This window comes from Falco rusticolus, chromosome 5 (assembly GCF_015220075.1).
Source record: "Falco rusticolus isolate bFalRus1 chromosome 5, bFalRus1.pri, whole genome shotgun sequence".
Lineage (NCBI taxonomy): Eukaryota > Metazoa > Chordata > Aves > Falconiformes > Falconidae > Falco > Falco rusticolus.
In genome coordinates this window covers 37176626-37197651 of record NC_051191.1, presented here as the reverse complement: position 1 = coordinate 37197651, position 21026 = coordinate 37176626, and the positions used below count along the sequence as shown (strand labels likewise).

The 21026-nt window shown below is 40.4% G+C and overlaps 1 protein-coding gene and 1 long non-coding RNA gene across 3 annotated transcripts in view; both read left to right on the top strand.

Annotated features, from left to right (window-relative positions):
• Positions 1 to 15607, top strand: part of RASSF3 (Ras association domain family member 3) — a 54447-nt gene extending 38840 nt beyond the window's left edge. Inside the window, exons 2-5 of the mRNA XM_037389230.1 lie at positions 9469 to 9576; positions 10901 to 11168; positions 12258 to 12373; positions 12717 to 15607. Of these exons, the coding sequence (XP_037245127.1) occupies positions 9469 to 9576; positions 10901 to 11168; positions 12258 to 12373; positions 12717 to 12866 (642 nt within the window). The 3' untranslated portion in view covers positions 12867 to 15607. The remainder of the gene's footprint in view (positions 1 to 9468; positions 9577 to 10900; positions 11169 to 12257; positions 12374 to 12716) is intronic.
• Positions 15608 to 16213: 606 nt separating this feature from the next.
• The window catches only part of LOC119148166, an 11733-nt gene continuing 6920 nt past the window's right edge, over positions 16214 to 21026 (top strand). The window contains exons 1-2 of one of the 2 annotated variants that reach the window (XR_005104320.1): positions 16214 to 16654; positions 17668 to 17798. This is a non-coding gene — a long non-coding RNA (uncharacterized LOC119148166). Of the gene's footprint in view, positions 17799 to 21026 lie in introns of both variants that reach the window. The other variant, XR_005104319.1, reaches the window with a different exon arrangement.

The following is a 21026-nucleotide window of genomic DNA, read 5'->3' as shown; positions in this document are numbered from 1 at the left end:
CAGGGTTGTACTATGCGTGAAGAGCCAATGCATTACAAGATGGTGTTTCCTGAATGGGAATTGTTACTGTGCGGTTTTTAAGAGGTTTGGGGTTTTCTTTCAAGTAGAACAAATCTGAACAAAATGACTTGGTTGGTGGAACTGTGACCATGTACATGCTCATGGTTTCTAACACCAGCTCTGAAGCTGGGCCTGGTTAGGAAGTTGTTGCCTTTTCTTGATACAGGCAGGTTTTGTCAGAAGGCTTACAAAATTTATTTGATGATGAGATCTTTGAACTACCCAGCCAACCTGAGAAGGGAATGTTGCTCTAAAGATAAAATGGTGTTTGAAGCACATGGTGGAAATTGGCACATCACCCAGCTTCTGCTGAGACAAGGCCCATGACTGAGCTTGCCTCAGACTTGAGAAGTGGTGGCAGAAACTGCAGGGAGAAGCCTGCAAGCCTTGGCCTGGCATGGGGCTTGCTCTTCCTGCACTGTGCTTCCCCAGGAACAGCTGGTTGGTTTTCAGTAACAGTTTTAATGTAAAATGTAGATAGCTGCGTTTGGAGACCTGGGGGGTTGTTGCTGCAAGCAACCTCTTCCTGCCCACTGTTAGATGAAGGGTGTTGTATTCTTGCATTGCAGGGTCACATGCAAATACTGTGGTGTAATGACCCAGGGTCCTAATATTACTTAATTGCCTGATTGGTAATTGTATTAATAGCTCAAGTTCCAGACCATACTTAACCTACTTTTCAAGATACACCAATTAGTTTTCTATACAATATCTTGTATAAGCTTGTTTCCTGATGGTCTGCTAAAAGCTAGATTTTGTTGTACAGGTCACAAAGAGGCGGGTAATCCATTTTACTTCATTAAACCCCTTACCTTCTTAAACAGCCAGCTGTCAAAACTCACATACTTTCTGGGGAGGAGACTTGAAGGAGTTTTTTTACTGTTTGTGGTGTTTCTTACATCTAGGTTTACTGCAACTTGCAACATTGATAGAGCTGTGAAATGTTACTTAAATTGTGTAATGTATTGCTTTAAAAATATGTCATAATATGGAGGGGAAAAAAGGTACAAATCTGCATAAAACCTGCTGTGTCTTTGGGGACAGAATCTAATGCCAAGCCTTAGATACTATTCTTCGTACAGTTGGTTTTCACTTTAAACAGATGACTGGCTTTTTAAAACTGGGTTGCATGCCAGTAGTTAAAAGTACAGCCATATAGGGTATGACAGGGTTTGTATCTAGGGGTTTTCAGAGGTGAGGTCATGATAAACTTAAGCAGCAATGTTAATATCACCAGCAAATAGATTCCATTTTCTAGCCTTCCTTTCACAGTGCCTGAACATTAACTCTGTTTATATTGCCTCTGTTTGAAGGAAAATTATTTGTTAAAAGGAATAAAGGGAAGTTAAGAGTTCTTGTTTTGTTTCTCTGCTGCTTAAAAATATTCACCGTATAAACATCTGAGTGTTTACATCAGAGGGGTCAGACAGGAGCCATAATGTTTTACTTTACCCCTTGTCATTCAGTGCTTTCATTAGCCTGCCAAGCCACACTGTGTGGCGGTGCTTGGGAAGAACTGAAAATAGTCTGAAAGTAACAAGCGCTTACTTATTAACTGGAATGCCTATACCTTGTAAAATTATGCTAAAACTATAAGTTGTGGTAGTTGCATGGGGATTTCTTTAACCGCTGCGGAAGTGCTCTGGAACAGAGACCACATTGCATCACAGGTATCTTGGTTAAAGTTTTTTTTCATAGACCTTTAGTGTACAAATTAATAAACAAAGAGCACCTAAGCTTTGGTGCACCTGCGTTGTGAGTTCTGCATGCAGCTGTGCTCACCACATCTGAGAATGGGCTTACTGCAGTTAGTTGCCCTTCTCTAAAATGATTGAGAGGATGTAGCAGCTACCTTAGGAAAGACTAAGGAGTCCAGGGCCCCTTGCTTTGAGGAAGAAAAAAGGAGGTGTGTGATCATGGTTTACAAAATCACAAAGTTGATTTGTAAGCTGAATGTGAAACTCAGGTTCACCGTGTCCTGCCGTATTAGGATTAAGGGACACTCAGTATATTTTTAACAGAATGCAGATGGCAGTACGTCTTCACACTTAAGTCATGAATTTCTGGAACTTGCTGCCACAGGAGGCATAGAGACAGGCAGTGTCGGCAGGTTCAAAAAGGGTTTTTGTGCATGCATAGACACCAGGTCCATAAATGGACACTAACCAGACTCAGAAGGGAGGTGCCCTCTGAATTCCTGCTACAACACTTGTGGATGCCAGCAGAGAGGCTGCAGAAAAGGCTCATGTGCTCTCTAGAAATAGCCTTTATTTTTGCTGCTGTTGGAGGCAGAATACCAGGCTGGATGCACCGAACACCTGACCTGGGAGGGTGCCACTCCTCTTGCTACCTCAGGAGGGCATGGTGCAGGCTGTTCTTGAACTCACTCTCTGTCAGCGTAATTATTTAAGACTCAGGTCAGCCAAACCTGCTTAGAAAAACAAAATCCTTTTCTAAAAAAGAGACTGCTTCCTTGCCTCACGTGCCACTGACAGGAGTGCTAACAGGATCACACCGAGTGCAGGAGGCAAAAGGTACTGAAGAGGATACAGAGATTATTCTGCCTACATCCATCCTGTCAGAAAATTCCCCTTTGCCTGACTCAGAGAGCAACCTTACCTCATTCAGGAGGACACAAACGTTTCAGGGTGCAGTTATGTGAGAAGGTGCAATGCTTGGAACTGCCTGAGTGCTGACACTTCTCTTGGGCCATCCTGCCCCAGTTGGTCTTATCCGTAGCTTTCTGGCTGCTGGTGTCTCTGACTGACCTCTTGTGGATGGACATGACCAGTAGCTCTACCTGGTGATCCTCAGGCTTTCAAATGGAGGAAGAGCACATCTGAGTGTGGGCTTGCCCTGGCATGGAAGGAGAAATTCCCGTTGCTGGCAAAGCTACTGAGCTCACAGGAGGGTTAGGATGAGAGAGAAGCAAGATGTTTGTTTCAAAATAATTTAATTGCAAGGTTTCAATTTCTTTCTTGCCTGTGGGAGTGCTGGCAGCCTGTAGGAAAGAGAGTGTTCTGGCTTGTGGAAGTAGCAACAATTGAGATCAGAAGTCCCTTTCTCTGTTTTCCTTCCTGTATTCTCTGCTAGGCTTTTTTGTTGTATGATACCACTGTTAGCTAAATCCTTGCTGTAATGCAAACATCATGTAAGTAGGATGTATTAGCTGCAATTTTTATGACTGAACAAGATTAGATCCTCCCCCCCCCCCCTTTTTTTTTTTTTTAATTAGGCTGCATTTCTCATTTGTCAAAGCCTCAATGCTTTACTTCAAAAACTATTCCTGGCCACAATTTACAGCAAGATCAGGGCATCTTCATCTAACTGAATCAAAGGTTTAATATGAAAAATGAGGGCAGGGGATAGGGACTGATTAATATGTCCCTGGGATGGGTTAACTTTTCTTCCATTGTTATTTTCCTGTGTCTGTCAAGCTGAAATGTTAAGAGGAGCTTGGTTCCCCATTCCTCAAGAGATGCTGATTTATTGAAGTTTTGTGAAAAAACGAGATTAGATAGAAGAGAGAGACAGACTTTCTTGTATCCCTCCATAAGTAGAAACCTATAGTAGTGGTTATGGGAAGCCATGCATCTGTCTCAAGGCAAGAATCCCAAGGAAACGGGCTTTATGGTTTTGGGGTTTTCTTTGTGGAACTTTTTCTCAGCCTCATCCCATAGCAGCTTGCTAGCTGTGGAGTTCAGTGCTTTCTTACTGCTTGCAGGACTAGGGTTTGGCAGTAACCGTGAGACTTGGACTTTCATAAAGTCCCTGATGTGATGTGATTCTTCTTTTGGGGAGACCACAACTTGATTTGCAGTTTGTTTTAATTGTAATCTGTGCAATTTTGGTTGTGTTCCTTGAGGATTCATGCTGAGCTCATCTCTGGAGGGTTTTGAGCATAAATGTTAAAAGAGACTGCTGCTTCTCTAAACATCTGCAATAAAATATGGGAGATGTGCATGGCGGGTGGAGGCAGGCAATAAAGAAAAAACTTATTCTGTCCTTTTTGTTGAGAGGAAGCTCAGCTGTGAAAAGGCAGTGCATCATGAGCTCTAATGAAAGACCAGCCGTTCCCCTTGGGAAAATGAAAGCACTTGCCTCATTTCCCTCTCACTGGCAGCTGTTGCTTAGGAATTTCATTTGAGAATGAAATGCTGCTTTGGTTGACCTGAGGACTGGCTTTAATACAAATGGCTTCCAGTGGTGCGCACTGGCGTATTGGGAAGGACAGCAAGATTTTCATAGACATTAGTAGCTCTGAGTAGAAGTAGTGTTTTGGGCCCAGATATATCATCTGTATAGATTCTGATGTATTCAGCTGTCTCCTTGAGATGAGTTTTTATCTTTCACATCTGTGCTGGGCTGAGGAATTAGCAGATAACATCAGAAGCAGGGAATGGAAGGAGACCAGGAGCTCTGATGAGGAAAACACTTAGTTGGGCTGGGAGGAGGAAGGGGTGATGACATGGCAGCCATCACTGAGAATATAATTTAGCTAAGTGATGGAGGAGTCACACCTATCTAAAGATGTTTTTTGGTTTTGTTTTGTTTTTTCCAGAAATAACATTGAAGTGTTTGTGCATTGTTTTACAAAGAAAAATCCCTTATTGAACACTGGCACCCAGAAGTGCCATTGTTAAGCCCAGCAATGTCTGGGCCTTGGCTGACAGAAGAAGACACAGTGTGAATTTTGCTGACCGCACTTGTACTTCACTCTGCTGCTGTGACATATGCAAGGATCTGTGGTTAGGCAATTCATCACCAGGACTAAATTTTGAAGAAAGGCAGTTTCACAATTCCCAGCATACAGATTTTGTGAGGTGTGTGTGCTGGGTGTTTTGTAGGGAGCCGAAGATGAATCTGCTGCATCTAAGTTGGCCTAGATATTAATTGACTGGCTGGACCGTGCCATCCCTCATGCCTCAGCCATGCGCTGGCTCCAAGGAACTGTGCTAGGCGTTGCAGAGCATGACTGGGGACCATGGGAGAGGGCCACGGTGGAAAAAAATTTTGTCCTGGGTTAATTGAGCCACTGGGTGATACAGGGTGGCTTCTCCTCTCACCAGACCAGGCAGAACTGTCACAAGAACTGATGGTAGGCATACTTGGCTGCAATATCTAAACCTCATCTCTGAAAGGCCCTTGCTCCTTTGTTTAAACAGCTGAGGTTGGAGTAACCGCTTTTCCAGTAGTCCCACCCTGAGCAGGTGTGGCTTCAGCCCCTTGGTGGCCATTTCAGAGCAAGGTGATACAAGCATATTGTAAAGCATGGTAGAGATGAGTTAATTACTCTGCTACTTTGCTATTGTATTGGATGACTCAAGGTCTTCTACAGATAATAAATTTACCTGCTGAGATAACAAAGTGGAATCTGATATGCTGGACCTAAGCAGAGTTAGCATAGCAAAGGACTTTTAGTTGGTTCTGTTATGAGGTGGTGTATGTGTGGAAGGAAATTGCAGAACTGTGGGAGATGAATTTGCCTAGTCTTCTTCCACCCACCTAAGTGTGATGGTCAAAGGAGACTGACTTATTTTAACTGAAAGCATGGCTAGGCAAAGCTGTATGGCAAAAGTGCCACTGGATACTGATTTCCTGCGTAACACAGAGAACATACCTTTATTTCACAGATCAGGAAACTGAGGCAAAAAGGAACACCAGTAAAACAGAACTGGTATTTCCAGGAAAGTTGGGGAAGAAAACTGTATACCATCTTGTCAGTTTCTCCTTGCATGTTGGTTAACTAATTAGGAAAATTAAAATACACAGGTGCCTCAAATCTGTGTGTGCTACTTAAGGACACTCACTGAGAGCTGCTGACCCAGTGAATCACAGTGAGCTGAGGCTGGCTTGTTCATAATAAACTCAGTGAGGTGTTTCTTCATTGGCTTTCTCCTGACAGCAGTCATGTGGGACTTACTGTCTCTGCAGTCTGTGTGACAGCAGTGTGATTTTCTATAGGTGCTGGTGTCTAGCTAGTGAGGATGTTTTGTTTGCTTAGTTGGAGTAATGTGCTTTGATGTGTGTGCAGTTGGAGTGTTCTGAGCATTTGTTTGGGAGTGGGAGGGTATCTCCAGATTAATCCTGACAGATCTCAGGCTTAGGTTTCTGATGGGGTAGAGCTATATTTCCTTTCCTGTGACAGATGCCTTCCACTGTTCACTGTCTGTGGTCTTGATGGTCAAGGTGGTGGGCTGGAGTGAAAAAAATGTTTGAAGTAAACAGTGTTTTTTGTCTATTGCGTATCATACTTTTCTTGAATGGATTTGGATCTATTCTTTAATATTTTAATATACTAGTAGTCCTTTTTTGTATTCAGTTCATAGTTCAGTTAATGTATAATCTACATGCCGTTAAAAGGCTTTGGTTGTTTAGAAAATGCGTTACAGCTACATTTGTTGGCAGTATGCTACAGGAGGAGAATTTATGGTACAGAATCACAGCTCTTGCGTAAACAGGGCTCTATGTTTTCTGTGGGCTTAATTAAACTTTGTCAGAATTGCCTGGCCTCTAGTATCAGTGCAAGAAGGTGGAAATTCCAGCGGTATGTTCAGGTAGGGAATCATGTCTTAACTCAGCTGAGGGAGTGTCAGCTCCCCTGGTGATGTCCAGTGACCTACAGCTCTGTAGCAGAGCTACACGTGAGAAGACTGGCATGACTCAGCATCAGTTGTTGCTAGTCCCTCTCACCTGCTACATCCAGCTCATTGCCAACATGTGCAGCCATCCCTTTCTCTCCCGTTGTTCCCATCAGTTCCAGCACCCTCAAGCCCACTCTTGGAAACGCATTTGGCTCTGTCAAGAGCCTTTTTAGCATTTGGCACTGTATTCTCCAACACCCATTACAGACCTGACTCCAGGGCATCACCAGAGTGAGTCTTCACACTCTTGTGCATACAGGTTGTTTCCTAGCTGTCAGCCTGGTGAAGTTACCCTATGCCATCAAAGGCAATAGGTTCTTTTTGTCATCTATAGTTATTAAAAGTCTGTCTTGCAAAATTAAACCTCTTGAGGGGCACAAGTTAATGTGAAGTGGGTTGTTTTTTTTTTTTTGTTTTAAACAAAGGTTGAGGGTTTAAACATAGGAAAGGTGGTGAGTGTTCTCTTTTCTAGTTAATGTTTTCTATTCGTGGTAATGGATGTTGTGGATGATTTCAGTAGTCATGGTAACAATTGGCTCCAACAGGGTAGGTGAGAGAGGTACCTGCTTGAACAATCAGCAGTGGAATAATGTTAAATGCTAAAATTGAGGTGTGCATTATTGTAAGTTCAGTATCAATAGTGGTAGGAAATTGACAAGGTATGAACTCCACAACCTGCTTTTCTCTCAGAGATGAGTCTTGACTGGTTTCCACGTGAAGGAGCTTCTCTGCAGCTACACAGAGTAGGAACATTCCAAGTTAAAGCCTGGGTTCTTGGAATCAGTCACACAAACGGCAAATGCTCTGTCAGACCTTCATGGCCAGAGGCCTGCAGGCTGTTACCTGTCCCTGCAGTATCCACTGCTAAGGTTGTCTCGGCCCACTCTCGCAACATTATTGGAAGTCAACATTTAGAGTGCCTGTATTTTCGGACTTGGACTATGGGCTGTTGCTTTTGATATTTATTTTAAGCATGAAAACAGCAATAACATTTACTTTGATTTCAGAGAAAAAAATTACTACTTGGGGTTTTTTTTCTGTGCCTGCTTTGTTTTATAGCTATTCATTTGCCCCCAAATAGAACACTACAAAGTTGTAACAGCCTCTGGGGAGATGAAGCGAGCAGTTTAGATGAAGCTGTATTTGTCATTATTATGGGTGAATATGGGGGAGGGTGAATATGAAAAATAGAAGGGCAAGAAAGCTTAATTTCTCTAGTGAGAATAGAGACTTGAATTCTGAAAACACTTCGTAATTTGATATTTTGTAATAGACTAGGTGGGGTCTGGCAACTGCAAGATACTATGCAGTCTTAGAGTTGGGCTTAAGGAACTAATAAGAGTTGTATTTTACTGGTGTTCCTTTTTGCCTCAGTTTCCTGATCTGTGAAATAAAGGTATGCTCTCTGTGTTATGCAGGAAATGGGTATCTGAGCCCAGATCAGAATTTAAGTCTTCTGGCTTCCAGTTCTCCATTCAGACCACACCTTTCTTTTTATAGCTATGGGAAAAAAGTCTGCTCCAGCATGTCATTTAGTGAAATGCCATATAGGAAAAGCAAAACTAAGCCCAAAAAGAGCTAAAACTAGCTGGTTTAAAATTAGGAGACAGAAAAAGTTTTGCAGATTCTTCCTGGCACGTGGAAACTTAGAGTTCAGCTCCAGATGCGCTCATCTTTGGGGTCGTTCCTGGCAAACTGAAGTGCCTGCAAAGGTGTGTGCTGAGTGGTGTCCAAAAGACTGTGATACAGGACTGGTCACTGAAGTCAGGGAAATCCTTTTTTTAGGATAAGCTTTGCCAGGATGTGCTTGTGAGGACAGATTGGAGCACTGTGATTGATGGTATATCCATACAGTGAATGTATAGTCCTGTGTTCAGATGTACCTTGAAAACATCAAGCTTCTTCAGAGCTTCTCCCTTTCTAAGTGAAGTCTTCAACCATTAAAGCTGAGCGTGGAAACTCTTTCGTACTATATATGGCATCTATGCTAGTGGTAGAAACTGGAGTGTATTTATAATGCTAGTTTGCTGCAGGAATATGGATAGGGAACAAATGTTTGTTTGGATAAAATCCAACTTCAGGGACTGGTTTTACTGCTGCGTGTAAAATCCATAGCAAGCTCGTAAAAGCAGCTGTTGAAAAAATCTAATAGGGCCTTAGCCATGGAAAAAGCCCATGAATTTGGTGTAACATGATACAGCTGGAAAGTTACTTGTGATGGGTCATGTAGTAGTCAGTGACCCTGTGCGTAGAATGCTGTCTGTTACATTGGAATGCAGGGGTGCTCTTACGTTGTTGGCATACGTGGAGATTGTTGGTGTTACTTGTTAGTACATGCTTCTGTTTTCATATATGTTCTTCATTTGTTTAGAAATACCCATTTGTACCCTAAGTTATATTTCATGAAAATTGCAACTGTATTCTTAACAATATTGCATAGCGTTGACATGAGCAAATCAAGCCATAAAATGGAGCCGAGCTGTTTTACATGATGTTGATAAATATTTGAATGAAAACAGTTGGCAGAAAAAGGGCACAAGTATCTTTGGGTGTGCTGATTTCACCATCTCCATTCAGGCCAAGTGTTCCGTTTGATTTGCCTAACATATTAACCCTTTCTGTTTCTATATGGCTAATTACTGTAAGTTGAGTCTCTCTGGAATAATTACCATTTGTACTAAGAATGCTTATGTCCAAAGTCATAAAATAATTGGGGTTTCTTTCATTTTTTAAAAAACTGCTGTCTCTGTTCTTGTTGTTTAAGGATGTTCAGAAGGAGAGAGAACCTCATGTTTATCTCAGTAAAGAAGAAGTTAAAGAGAAGATACAAAGCTATAATTCATCTGTCACTGATAAATTAAAGATGACCTTGGTAAGTTTTGCGTAGGACCGCTGTAGTTTTTAATAGGAGCAATTAAACTGTAACTTTGTAGTGCAATGTGAATCATTTTATTTTCAGCACCTTACATATGAAACTGTCTCTGTTTTACTTTGTAAGAGGCTCTTAAATCTAGAAATTAAATCTCATGTCTGAAATGTTTTTTATCCACATAGCTCTTTTATATGGATTGAAACAAACTGTAGTAGAAACAAATGCATATGTCATTTGAAATGTGTTTAAGAAACTCTCAGTTGACACCAAGATGTAAATTTGTCAGATGAAAACCCTCAGTTGGTAAACGTGAAGGTATATTTATCTTGTTTTGTAGATAAATTTTTGTCAGGTATCTCTCCGGTAAGTTTTCTCATTGGTTGAGCATCTTTAAAGCATGAAATACTTACTATAGGGGGGTTAATTTTCAGAGTAGTCATACAGGTTTTCAGCATGAGACTTCCTTCCCCCCCCCAAACAGACAACACAGTCAATGGAATGCGTATGGAGTTCTCATTCCAAGGATTATGGACCAGGTCTAAGACTCCATCCAGCCTACCGCAGACGATACTAATAAAATTCACATCTATCTGCCTGGCAGGCTGTTACTCAGTTGCTGCATTGTCCAGGTTTTCTGATACATTATGTATTCCTGTGGGTTTATAGTATATGGAAATCTTGAAATTCCATTATATCCTAAACCATATAAGTACAACTACATACTAAAAAGATTTTTGTTACATGTCTGCATGTGGGTCAGGACTTATGCCTAAAACCAGACTGCATACAAGTTTTCTAGCTCTAGGTTTGATCAGTTTTGCTATTTTGTCTTTCAGAAGCAACTGGAATAAATAATTTGAAATTATTAGATTGGCATTTATTCTTGGGTTCTTTCACTTGCTACAGGATTTGAGCATCTAAATGCCTTAGATTAAGTTTACAAGCACAGCTGAAACGTGGGAGATAATTTTTCTGTTTCTGCATAAAACTGTTGTCAAAGATGCATGCTAGTGGTCTTTTTCACTTCATAGTTCTCTCCTGATGTGAAAACAAACTTATCACTAGTTTGTAGTATCTTTTGCTTGATGTGATCCTAATACTCTTAGAATTCAGTAATTATTAAGAACAAAATTAGTATTCAGCAGATATACCAGACAGAATAAATGTCTGAATTATTGAAACAATGTCTTTTCTATGAGATGTCACATATTACAGTGGCATTTAAATTGTGTTCACTGTGACCATTTTTATCAGCCTACTCTGCTAATATGTCACAACTGGTCATTATTAATTTTAACAGTTTGATACTTTTGTCCTGTTACAGAACGCAAATGGGATTTACACTGGCTTCATCAAAGTTCAGATGGAACTATGCAGACCAATCACTGTGCAGTCTTCCCAGAGCCAGGGGAGGTGTGTTCACAGCAATAACGAAACTGCTTTTTACTTGCCAGATGGCTACGTGAATACCCTTCACATCAGCAGCACCAATACTGTTCGTGAAGTTATTGAGGCCTTGCTCAAAAAGTTTTTCGTGGCTGACAACCCTGCAAAGTTTGCACTTTATAAACGCTGTCATAAGGAAGACCAAGGTATAAGTTAGGCTTGTGGCATTCTGGTAGTGAAGGGGTTTGGGAAGGGACTTGTGCTATAGGAATACTTGAAATAAGCAGGGTGGAAGAACTCAGATAAACGGAGGTGAGGATCTTGCTTTCTTGTCTTTTTTCCTTATGAAAAGTAGCATGTGTAAGAGACTAAAGAATTTGGGGATACTTAGGATAATTCACAAAAGCAAAGTAACCTACTAAACCATCTACACAGATCTCCTGTGTCTTGCAGTCCATTATATTTTATTTAACGTGCCCCCTTGTCAGGCTCTAAATTTCAGCTAGCTTGGTAACACTGCAGTGTTGTAAGACTGAATTACAGGACAGATTTTTTTTTTAAGAGAAACCTTGGTGTCTGTGATACCTGAAGGCCTTGCATTGGCAGACAGTTCTTGAGGTGACGAGCATTGTGAGCACGTGCATTGTGTTCATGTGTGTTAATTAGTGCACGTGGCTCTCCCAGTGCTCTGACTGCTGTTAGAAGTTGTTTGTATTGTGTTTGGAAATACCAGAAGATGCAAAAGGTATTTTTAGTGAAAAGTGCATTTTGCCATCGTTGTGTTCTTGCACTTAGAATCTGCCGCCTTCCCTGGACACTGAGAGCAGTTTCAGGACAGATGTTTCTGGCTGTCAGTCACACCAACTGTGTCAGGCAGGCAGAGTTGTCTTTTAGACTTTGTGTATGAATTTTTAAGTGGAAGAGGTATCCACATAGTGACACCACAGCTCTGATGTCTTAAATGCTTAGTTATAGCAACAGATCTGTGTTGCATTTCTTTCTTGTGGTTTTTTTCCCCTGCATGTATTCAAATGGTGTGCTGTGGTGACTAGAGGCCATTTCGTTCCTGTGTGAATGTAGTGTTGCACTGTTGCCATCAGTCTGCTCAGCTCCTCCCTAAAACTCATTTGCTCAAAACCAGAATGTAGACTAATATGTAGAAAGTATATAGAATGTGTAAATTTTGTAGCAACACATGCATCTCTGAAATGTTCTAACGTTAGCTAGCATCAATCATTCGAAGCATTTGAAACATCATTAGTAAAGATAATTACTGTGATTTTCTTCTCCTGCAGTTTATACATGCAAGCTGTCAGACAGAGAACATCCCCTCTACCTGCGTTTGGTGGCAGGCCCCAGAACAGAAATGCTCAGTTTTGTCCTACGTGAGCATGAAACTGGAGAAGTCATGGTATGTCACACATGCTGGTTTTGTGTGTGTGTTTAACTTCATGGATGAGTGGGCATCTGTTTCATCTGTGCGGACAGACAATCTATTTTTTGGAAGTGGTTTTTTTGTTATATTTACTTTGTGCCTTTTGTAAAGGTTTTATTTGTGGTTATTACTTGCAGAACAAAAAGCAGTTTAAAAGAGTAAAATTCTTTCCGATCCCCAAGATTTGCAAGGAAGGGTGTCTTACGCTGTTTCAGTTTGAAATTGTTTTGAATGTTTGAGGTTTTGTTTAAAAATACTGTGTATATATAAATTATTTGTGTATTTTCTGTGTATCTCATGCATCCTTTTCTCTTTCCAGTGGGAAGCTTTTAGTATTCCTGAACTGCAAAACTTCTTGCGTATACTGGACAAAGAGGAAAATGAGCAATTGCAAATATTAAAGAAGCGTTACGCAGCTTACAGAGACAAACTTGAAGAAGCCCTTGGTGGGGTGTGGAAACCTGGCTAAAAGGATGCGAAGGGACACTCAGGAAAAATGCACGCTACCAAATGTCAATATAGCATGCCAAACGTAACGTACAAAGAGCAGCAGAGAGTAGTTTTCTTTATTCAGAAGACTGTTTTGTGATGCCAGGGTACCTGAATTTTGCTATAGACTTAGTTCCATAAGCCAGGTCACTTAGCATCTTGCACCCACAAGTAAGGGATTCTGCATGTTTGTACATCAGTTTGCAACCCTCTGTGTGCTTAGAGAGTTTTCCAAGTTATCTTGGTGCAAGCTGTGAAACTGTAATCAATTTTCTAGGATGTTATGAAATAAGATATTTTTTTTCTTCTTTGCTTTAATGGTAGCTTTACAAGTAAGGATGTGCAAATTGATGGGTTAAAAAAATTAATAAAACTGTCTGGACAAGAATTAGATGGAGCACTATCTTCGAGATGAAATTGATTTGCACTACCTTTCTGTTTTCAAATGGTTACTGTATTATTTGTGAGAGAACTGTTATAGAGGGAAGGCATATGAGATCTTGTGGCTTGTTCTGTGAAATTTCTGGAAGTGGTCTTTCTAGAGAAGGTAAAGGGAAAGTTGAAAAGAAAGTAAGAGTTGAGGGTGGGGAACTCATAGCTGACAGAGAAGGACTGGTTTTAAATGGAAATAGTATTTACACAGAGGAGAGTTAAAGTACTAATTCTACAAGATTAAAGTTTTAGGATGTTGTAATATTGTGAGTAAGTTTTATGGGGTTTTAACTGCATAAATCCACACTGGAAGAGAAATAAAGATAATAGAAATAATGGGAAGGAATGAGGGGCAAAAGCTGAATAAGAATGGAATTGGAGCTGCACGTACAAGTCGTTATTGGAGAAGCTGGTTCTGTAAATGCATATGGGAGTTTGAAAAGTGCAGCAAAGCTAAAAAGCTGCTTACTTGAATTCTGAAAAGTGGTCAGTAAGTGTCTCAGATAACTCTGTGAGAAATAGGCATCAAGCAAGTGTTTAGACATAAGCTGTAACTACAAATGCATTTGGTCTTTATTTTAAGTCAGATCTTTCCTCTGGCTCAGCAATCCATTTTTAGGCTGGATAATTTTGAATTACCATATCTGAAAGACAAAAATAGCTTCCTCTGTTTCTTTGTTTATTAAAGGCTCAGTCAGGCAAAGAAAGTAGAACTTGTTATTCGTGTTCCATCTTAGCAGAAAATTAACATTTATCGTCTTTGTTGGTGACTGAGCTTAGCAACTCTTATTGCTAAGAGTACAGCAATACAGGTTTTTTTCCTTATGGTCTTTAAATTCTTAATTGAAAAACTGATTACCAAATTTTGCAGACTGCTGATTTACTTGATTTAAAGTAGGAAAAATGTAGCAAGAAAACTTTTTACTTTACTGTAAATATAATTGTTCTTTCAGAGTTATTTATCTAAAAAAGTACGTTCAAAAGAAACCAAAGAAGTGGGTGTGCAATAGAAGCATGAGGCAGATTTGAGTAACTGATACGTTGGTCATTATCATGCCAGAGAGGAAATGATATACTGGGGGCGGGGGGAAGGGTGGAAAGAGGTGGAAGAGTGCTAACGATTTAAGAGCAGCAGAAGGTGGGTTTTTTCCCTCCACTCTTAGGGTGTTTGTTTTAAATGCCCAAGGAATTGTTAAAACTTTGGTGACATCTAATGGATACTGTGTGAAACTCCAAGATGCTTCTGTTCTTCCCCTTAATTTGATGTAATTGTGCCTTTGTTTCCTTTCCTTAGTAAGACTTTTTTAAAACTCTTCACAGGTTTTTTTGGTCAAAAGGATTTGCAAGCTTAATGAGACAATCATAATTTTTTAAAGTGTTAAGAGAAATTTAAGAGTAGGACTAACTAAAGTATATATAAGGCATATCTTGTTTGGGTTTTAATTTCACATGTAACATTGTAGTGCATGTGTGAGTTAGTAACATTATCCTCAAGTGAGACACTTTATAAAGGTTCAGGGAATGCTTTTATGTTTTGTTGCAATTTATTTTTCTATGAATGCAGCAGCATGTCAGTGGGTATTCTGTTAACATCTACTTAATTTATGTATCAGTCCATAAATATGTAATCATTACATAATAGCTGTCAATATTGAACCATTTGTTGCTCAGATTTAAACACTGTTTGAGTTTAGAAGTGGAATATAAAAATATGTGAATTTTGTTTTTACTTGAACTAAACTATCAGTCTTTTAAGTAGGCGCATCTGCATTTACTTTCGCCAAAAACCTCAATCAGTGTTGTATGCACTATGAGTCTTGATTTGGGGTGACGGGGGTGGGGGACCAAAATAAACTTATATTTTAATTTTGTCTTAGTCCGCGGTTAATTATTCTAAGATGTCGTGTGTGGAGTTAATTTCTTCTTTTTTTACACACTGGCAATTGCAACAGTTTAATTTAAAAGAAATGGTCATGCCTAGTCAGTTTTGGTTTTTTTGTTTTTTTTTTAATTTTAGCATCAAGTTGAACTGTCAAAGCTTTCGCTGCAAAACTTTTAATTTCATTACCTGATGGTACCAGAATGATTAAATGATGGGGTGGGGGGGCAGGGGAATGCAGGGAAACATTAAAATGTATGTCTTTTAAAAACAAACATTTAAACTATTTATAATTTTGACAAGCTTAGCTTTATTTTTGTAGGGAAGTTTTTATTCCCCTTAAAGTTATTACTGAAATGGCAAAAAAAAAAAAAGTGATGGTTCCATTATTAAAGTTGAAGTTGGCAATACTTAGTTACGTGATGTGTGTTTATTTTTTTCCTGTTACCTGAGGCTGGTGTTGTGCTTGCGGAGACCTCGTAGCGGTAAGTCGCGTGGGGAGATGCAGCCTGCCTTAAGCAAAAAATAAAGTTTGCCTGGTGCTACAGAGACATTTCGGTGTACGTGTCCCAGTCATAATTGTATACATATTTTAACTTTGTCTCCTGATTTTTAGTAAATAATACTACAGAAAAACGAAGCCAATCGATTTACCCAAATACAACAATAAAAAGACCCCAGTGTTTTGAAATTTACACTTACACCTTGAAGGTTACCTTTCCTTTCGCAGATGTACCTCAGGCTGGGCGCCGCCGGAGGGGCGGAGGAGCCGCCGCCGCCCGACGTTACCGCCCTGGCGGCGCTGCCGGCTCCCCGGGGCGGGAGGGCGGGAATTCGCCTCCAAGGCGGGGCCGCCCGCCGCGACGCCATGTAAGCTCCGGGCTCTGCGGCGGGGCGGAGGGCGATGCTGTCCGCTCGCCCCCGTGAGGGTGGGGGCCGTGCGTGAGGAGAGGTCTCCCCGCGGCGGGCAGCAGAGGGGGGCGCGGGGGCAGCCGAGGGCAGCGGGGGCGGCGGGCGGGGCGAGGCTTTCCTTCCCCTCACGGAGCCGGCCCCGCCGCAGCGGCAGCGCGGTGAGCGCTGTCCCACCGCAGCTGGCGGGAAAGCCCACGGGCGGGTGGTTTCTTCCTGTAAAAAAACCTTGCGGAAACACGCGGGGAGTACAGTGAGGAAGTGTCCTGGGCTGGAGGCGATACCCAGGTCCTCCCTCCTCACAAAGTGCCTTTTGCCCCTCTTCATCTTTAAAGGCTTTGTAGTGGTTTTCTCTGGAAACCTGTATATTTAATTTTCTGGTTACATATTTTGTGTTTCTTAAAAACGGTTTTATCTTCCACATTTGAATTTGTAGAATGGAGCTACTCTGCTGTTGCTCTTCCCCTTGGCATTGCAGCCCTGCAGCAGAGGAGATAATGGTTTGACTGGTTCCTTGAAGAGTGGATGCATACACATACATGCACCTGGTAAAACCTGTTAATAGCAAATACTCCAATCCTCAGCCAGAGTAAGGCTGGTAAAAGGCCTTACAGACCAGAGCCAGCAAAGTTGCTCACCTCACAAGTAATAGGTCTCGTGTCTCTGCTACTGGAAATATGACTTGGCAGAATAAACCTTGTGGGTTTTGGCTGGTTCAGGGGCTGGATCACCCATGCAGAGCCGAGAGGAGCTCCCCTGCAGATACAGAGCAACACAGCAGTATTGCCTGTAGAGCAGCCAGGCCACTCCTTTCCATGGCAGGAATTGCCAGTTTGCTGCAGTCTGACTCCTCTTACTCCCCTCCTGCCCTCCTCCTGTATGTGCATGAGTATCCAATAGTTTTCTTCTCTTCCCAGGTTTTCAGCTGCAGTCCTTGCAGCTTTTGCTAGCATTTACTTTTCACCATCTCCCGTTGATCCAGAAGTGTTCATATATGTCCCCCTACTTAATTTTAAAGTTCAATAGCACACGTGTTTCTCATTAAATACTGCTTTCAAAACTTCTCCTATACTTTTAATCCTGCAGGAGCATATAGAACATGTTATTTAAGTTCATATCTGGGAGGAATTGTGTTTCTCACCTAAAGCTGGAAAACGGAAACACTTTTTTAAACAAGTGAATTTCAAGCAAAATAACGCTGACCTGTGCACTATTCACATATGTACATAGAGAGACTGTTAGTAGATCTCAGATGAATGATAAGGGTTAAAACTGTCTAGGATCATGACGATTTTATTTGTATTGATTTCAGGGGAAAAAAAAGGTCCTAAAAAGTCTGTATTCTTTTTAGCCTGGGCCTGCAAATGCCGCAGAACTGTTAATTTAGTTTGAAGTAATAGGTTTAACAAATATTAACAGTTTTAAGAAATTCTTTTAAAAAAGAGAGAATACCTTGTTACTTGCATCTCTGGAATAAAGTCCTATTACTTTCCCTTCAAATAATTTTACAATCCAATGTTGGTTTTTTTCTTACATCTAATTTATAATTAATTTGCTGCAGCTTTGAAAAGCCACCTCCTGCCTTAGTTGGATCATTGCAAGTAAATAAAAAGCTTCAGAGTGGACAAAGAATCTTCTCAGGACAACTGAAAGGTCCCCGAGTATTTTAAACTTGATGATGGAGGCAAGTAGGTAACTTCTAAATGGGTAAAATTAGACATCTGCTACATGTTATATGCTATCTGTTTGTCAAGTTTCTAGAAGAAAACACTTAAGAAGTTAAATCCAAGACTTAAAAATTAAATCCAAAGAAGGAAAAATAGGAATGTTGGCTAAACAAACAATGTTGTTCTTCTGTATTTTAACATTTGTAAACATTTCCCTGGAAATCTTCCAGAACATTTTATTGTCTGCTGCTCCCAAGGACACAGCAAATGTCTTACTATATTAAAAACCATAGACCCACAAATTGGTGACATAGATAAGTCTTATTAAAATATAATTCAAAAAAGCTATAAACTAGCATATTCTTTAGAAGTAACATGCAAAAACAGTTGAAGATTTTTATGGGAATTCTTCCAAATGTTGAGTCTAAGCTTGGGCTTTTGACATAGAACAAGTGATAAGCTTGCCTTGTTGTTTTGGTTGTTTTGGGTTTTTTTCCTTTTCCTTTCTGTTTCAGGTCTCCAAAAGCAATGTTAATATGCTGCTTGAGCTCAGTCACCGAGTTCAGCATGCTCTCATTGCAAAAGCTGTTACTGAACACGGAGCCAAAGAGAGAAGGCAAATGGGAGTTGTTTTTAAAATTTGCATAGTTCTCAAAAACATATTCTTAGAGAAGCTTGAAATTGAAAAGAACTTTTCACTGTAACAGAAAACCTCCTCTTACTTACCCACATAATCGTCTTGGTTTTCCGGCAGCTGTGAGGTGGCAAAATGGTAGGTGCAGGAACCTTACGGGTGGTGGGAAGCAGAGGGCTGAAGTGGTATGGAGTAGCCCATTTTGCATCTTTCCACCAACTCTCTTACCCAGAGTGTGACCAAAGTAGGGACTGTGACAAAAGTTCAAGCCAAATAGAGATACACTGTGATCTTCTGTTTAGGAAACAGGGTTAGTGCTGTGGACTCAGGACTTACCTATTTTGGAGTAATTATTTTCCTCTCCATGTGTCAGTGGATAAAATAGAATCCTGTAGTAGCCAGTGCAGACAGGTAGGCAACTCTCAGCCCATAGCAGTTTGAGCCAGGTAGTTCAGACACCCTTCCATACTGCTGGTGCTGCTTTTATGGTATTTTTCAAGGAAATATTGAATAGCCTAGGACATGTTTGTCTTGTGTGCTACAGAGGTGAGAGGTAATCATCTGAAATGATCTTGTTTGCCATTGTGCAGGCTGAAATTAGAAGCGTTTTCAGTTGTAGCAGCATAGGCCTGGAAGGGACCTAGCTCAACACCTCACACCGAGGTACCTATTCCTAGCAAATGTCTTCTCAAAGCTGTTTCCTTCCTGCTTTCCTCAAAGGTGTTATTTTAAATTGTCTTTTTATTGCGCTTTTTGTTCTCCACGTCTCCCTCTACAACTTTCAGAAAGGTTGCAAGGGTGGTTTCAGTGGTGCAATGATTTTTGTTTCTAAATTTAACCTCTTTCTGTATAAACTACTGCTTTGGTTCTGCTTTTCTTGAGTGTGTTAATTCTACCATGGATCTTCCCTGAGTTTAAGGGTGTTTTAGGAGACTGGATTCAATCACTTGAAATCATAAGATATGACCAAGGTTGTAGTAAGTGTTGTGATGGTGTGGCCTGATTCAGGTAAATGCTGTTTTCCATATGAGTAATGCAGGATATTACGGGTAATTAAAGTGGTTTTGCCTTCACTTTACTACAAATACCCATGGGAGAAGTCTGGTGCAAAACCCACTTGCACTAGCTATATAAATCTAAATACAGCATCACGGCCCAGTGTATAGCATGATAGAAAATAGCATTACAAGTCTAAGATTTCTATCCTTAAATACACAATCTGTTACATGATCGGACATTTCAGCTGTTTCCAACATGCCTGGGGAGGCATTAGAATGCCAGTATATTTTATGACAGCAAAGTTCAGCCGCTGTTTTTTCCCAGGCAAAGTTGTTGTATTGAACAGTGCCTCTGAAGTTCTCCGTTTGGATAAACAGGTGCCTTCTGTATGCCAGTAATCCGACAGAATTCTTTTAATCTAGATCTGACAGCTGATACTTTGAGAATCTGTCCTATTTGCTCACAACATTTTCCCACAGATGTGAGCGAGCAGATGCTAGACATTTTTATATCTGTTTATCTGCTCTGGTGTAAGTGCTCATCAGACAAAATCAGAATCTGAGGGTTTTTAGTAATATTGGCACAGAAGGGTGGCTTTCATGGAGTATCTTTTAACACCTGTCACCAAGTGACAGTGCACATTTTTAAATGTAAACAAGGCTAGGGTGAAAATGCAGGTCACACTTAAGAAAATGTCTACTTTACTTCAGTCTATGTAAATAAGACAAATCTGAGGACTGTTTCCAGTTAACAGACTTTACACTAAAAGTATATTTTGTTGAACAGTAAGTCTGGGATTGGTCATGCGCATTGTACTATTTTCAGGCCCTGGACTAGTCAAAAGGTAGGACACTATTTTGCAAAGGGGGGCTTAATTATTGCTCGTGTTTTTCCTTTGATTCTCTACACAGAAGTTTTTGGAGTTACAATAAAATGTCAAAAGATGTGAACACTTCCTTCTTGTGAGGTGTCTGTCTTGTTAATTTAAACACTTCAGAAGCAGAGGAGAAACCAACTGCTGAACAGGTACCTAATAAAAAAAGTGCTTAGTCCTTTAATGCAAACTTACACATTTTTGGTATTATTCTGGTGGTTCAAAACCAAAGCCAAACATCAGAGTTTAAAAAAAAAAAAAAAAAAAAGAAAAGAAAGAAAAAAACACTTGTTTTTTTTGTTTGGGATTTTAATGTCGTAGGAGAAGTGTGACTTTCTTGGTTTGGATCACCCATAGTAATGTTTTCCTTTCGTCTACTGAACATTTTAGCTGGCTGATAAAGTGGCAGAACCCTCAGGGCACACAGGTAGATCATGTGAGCTCTGCTAATGCTTTCACTGATTTTCATTGACACTATGAGAATATCCCTATGAATCTTTAGTCCCATCCTTGATGCCTTTGCTGTTAACCCAGAGGAGCATTAAAATGGCTTTTAATGTATTAAGTTTATTTAAAACAAACATGAACAACTCATATTTTTTCTAATCTCCAATTTATTATTGCTCTTTTTGCTTTATAAAAATATATTTAAAGCAAGTTGTATGGTTTCCTGTCTGTTTCATTGCTTTATGTGTGTATAGAATATATAAATTGGGAGCAAGAAGGAAGGGCACACAATAATGAGG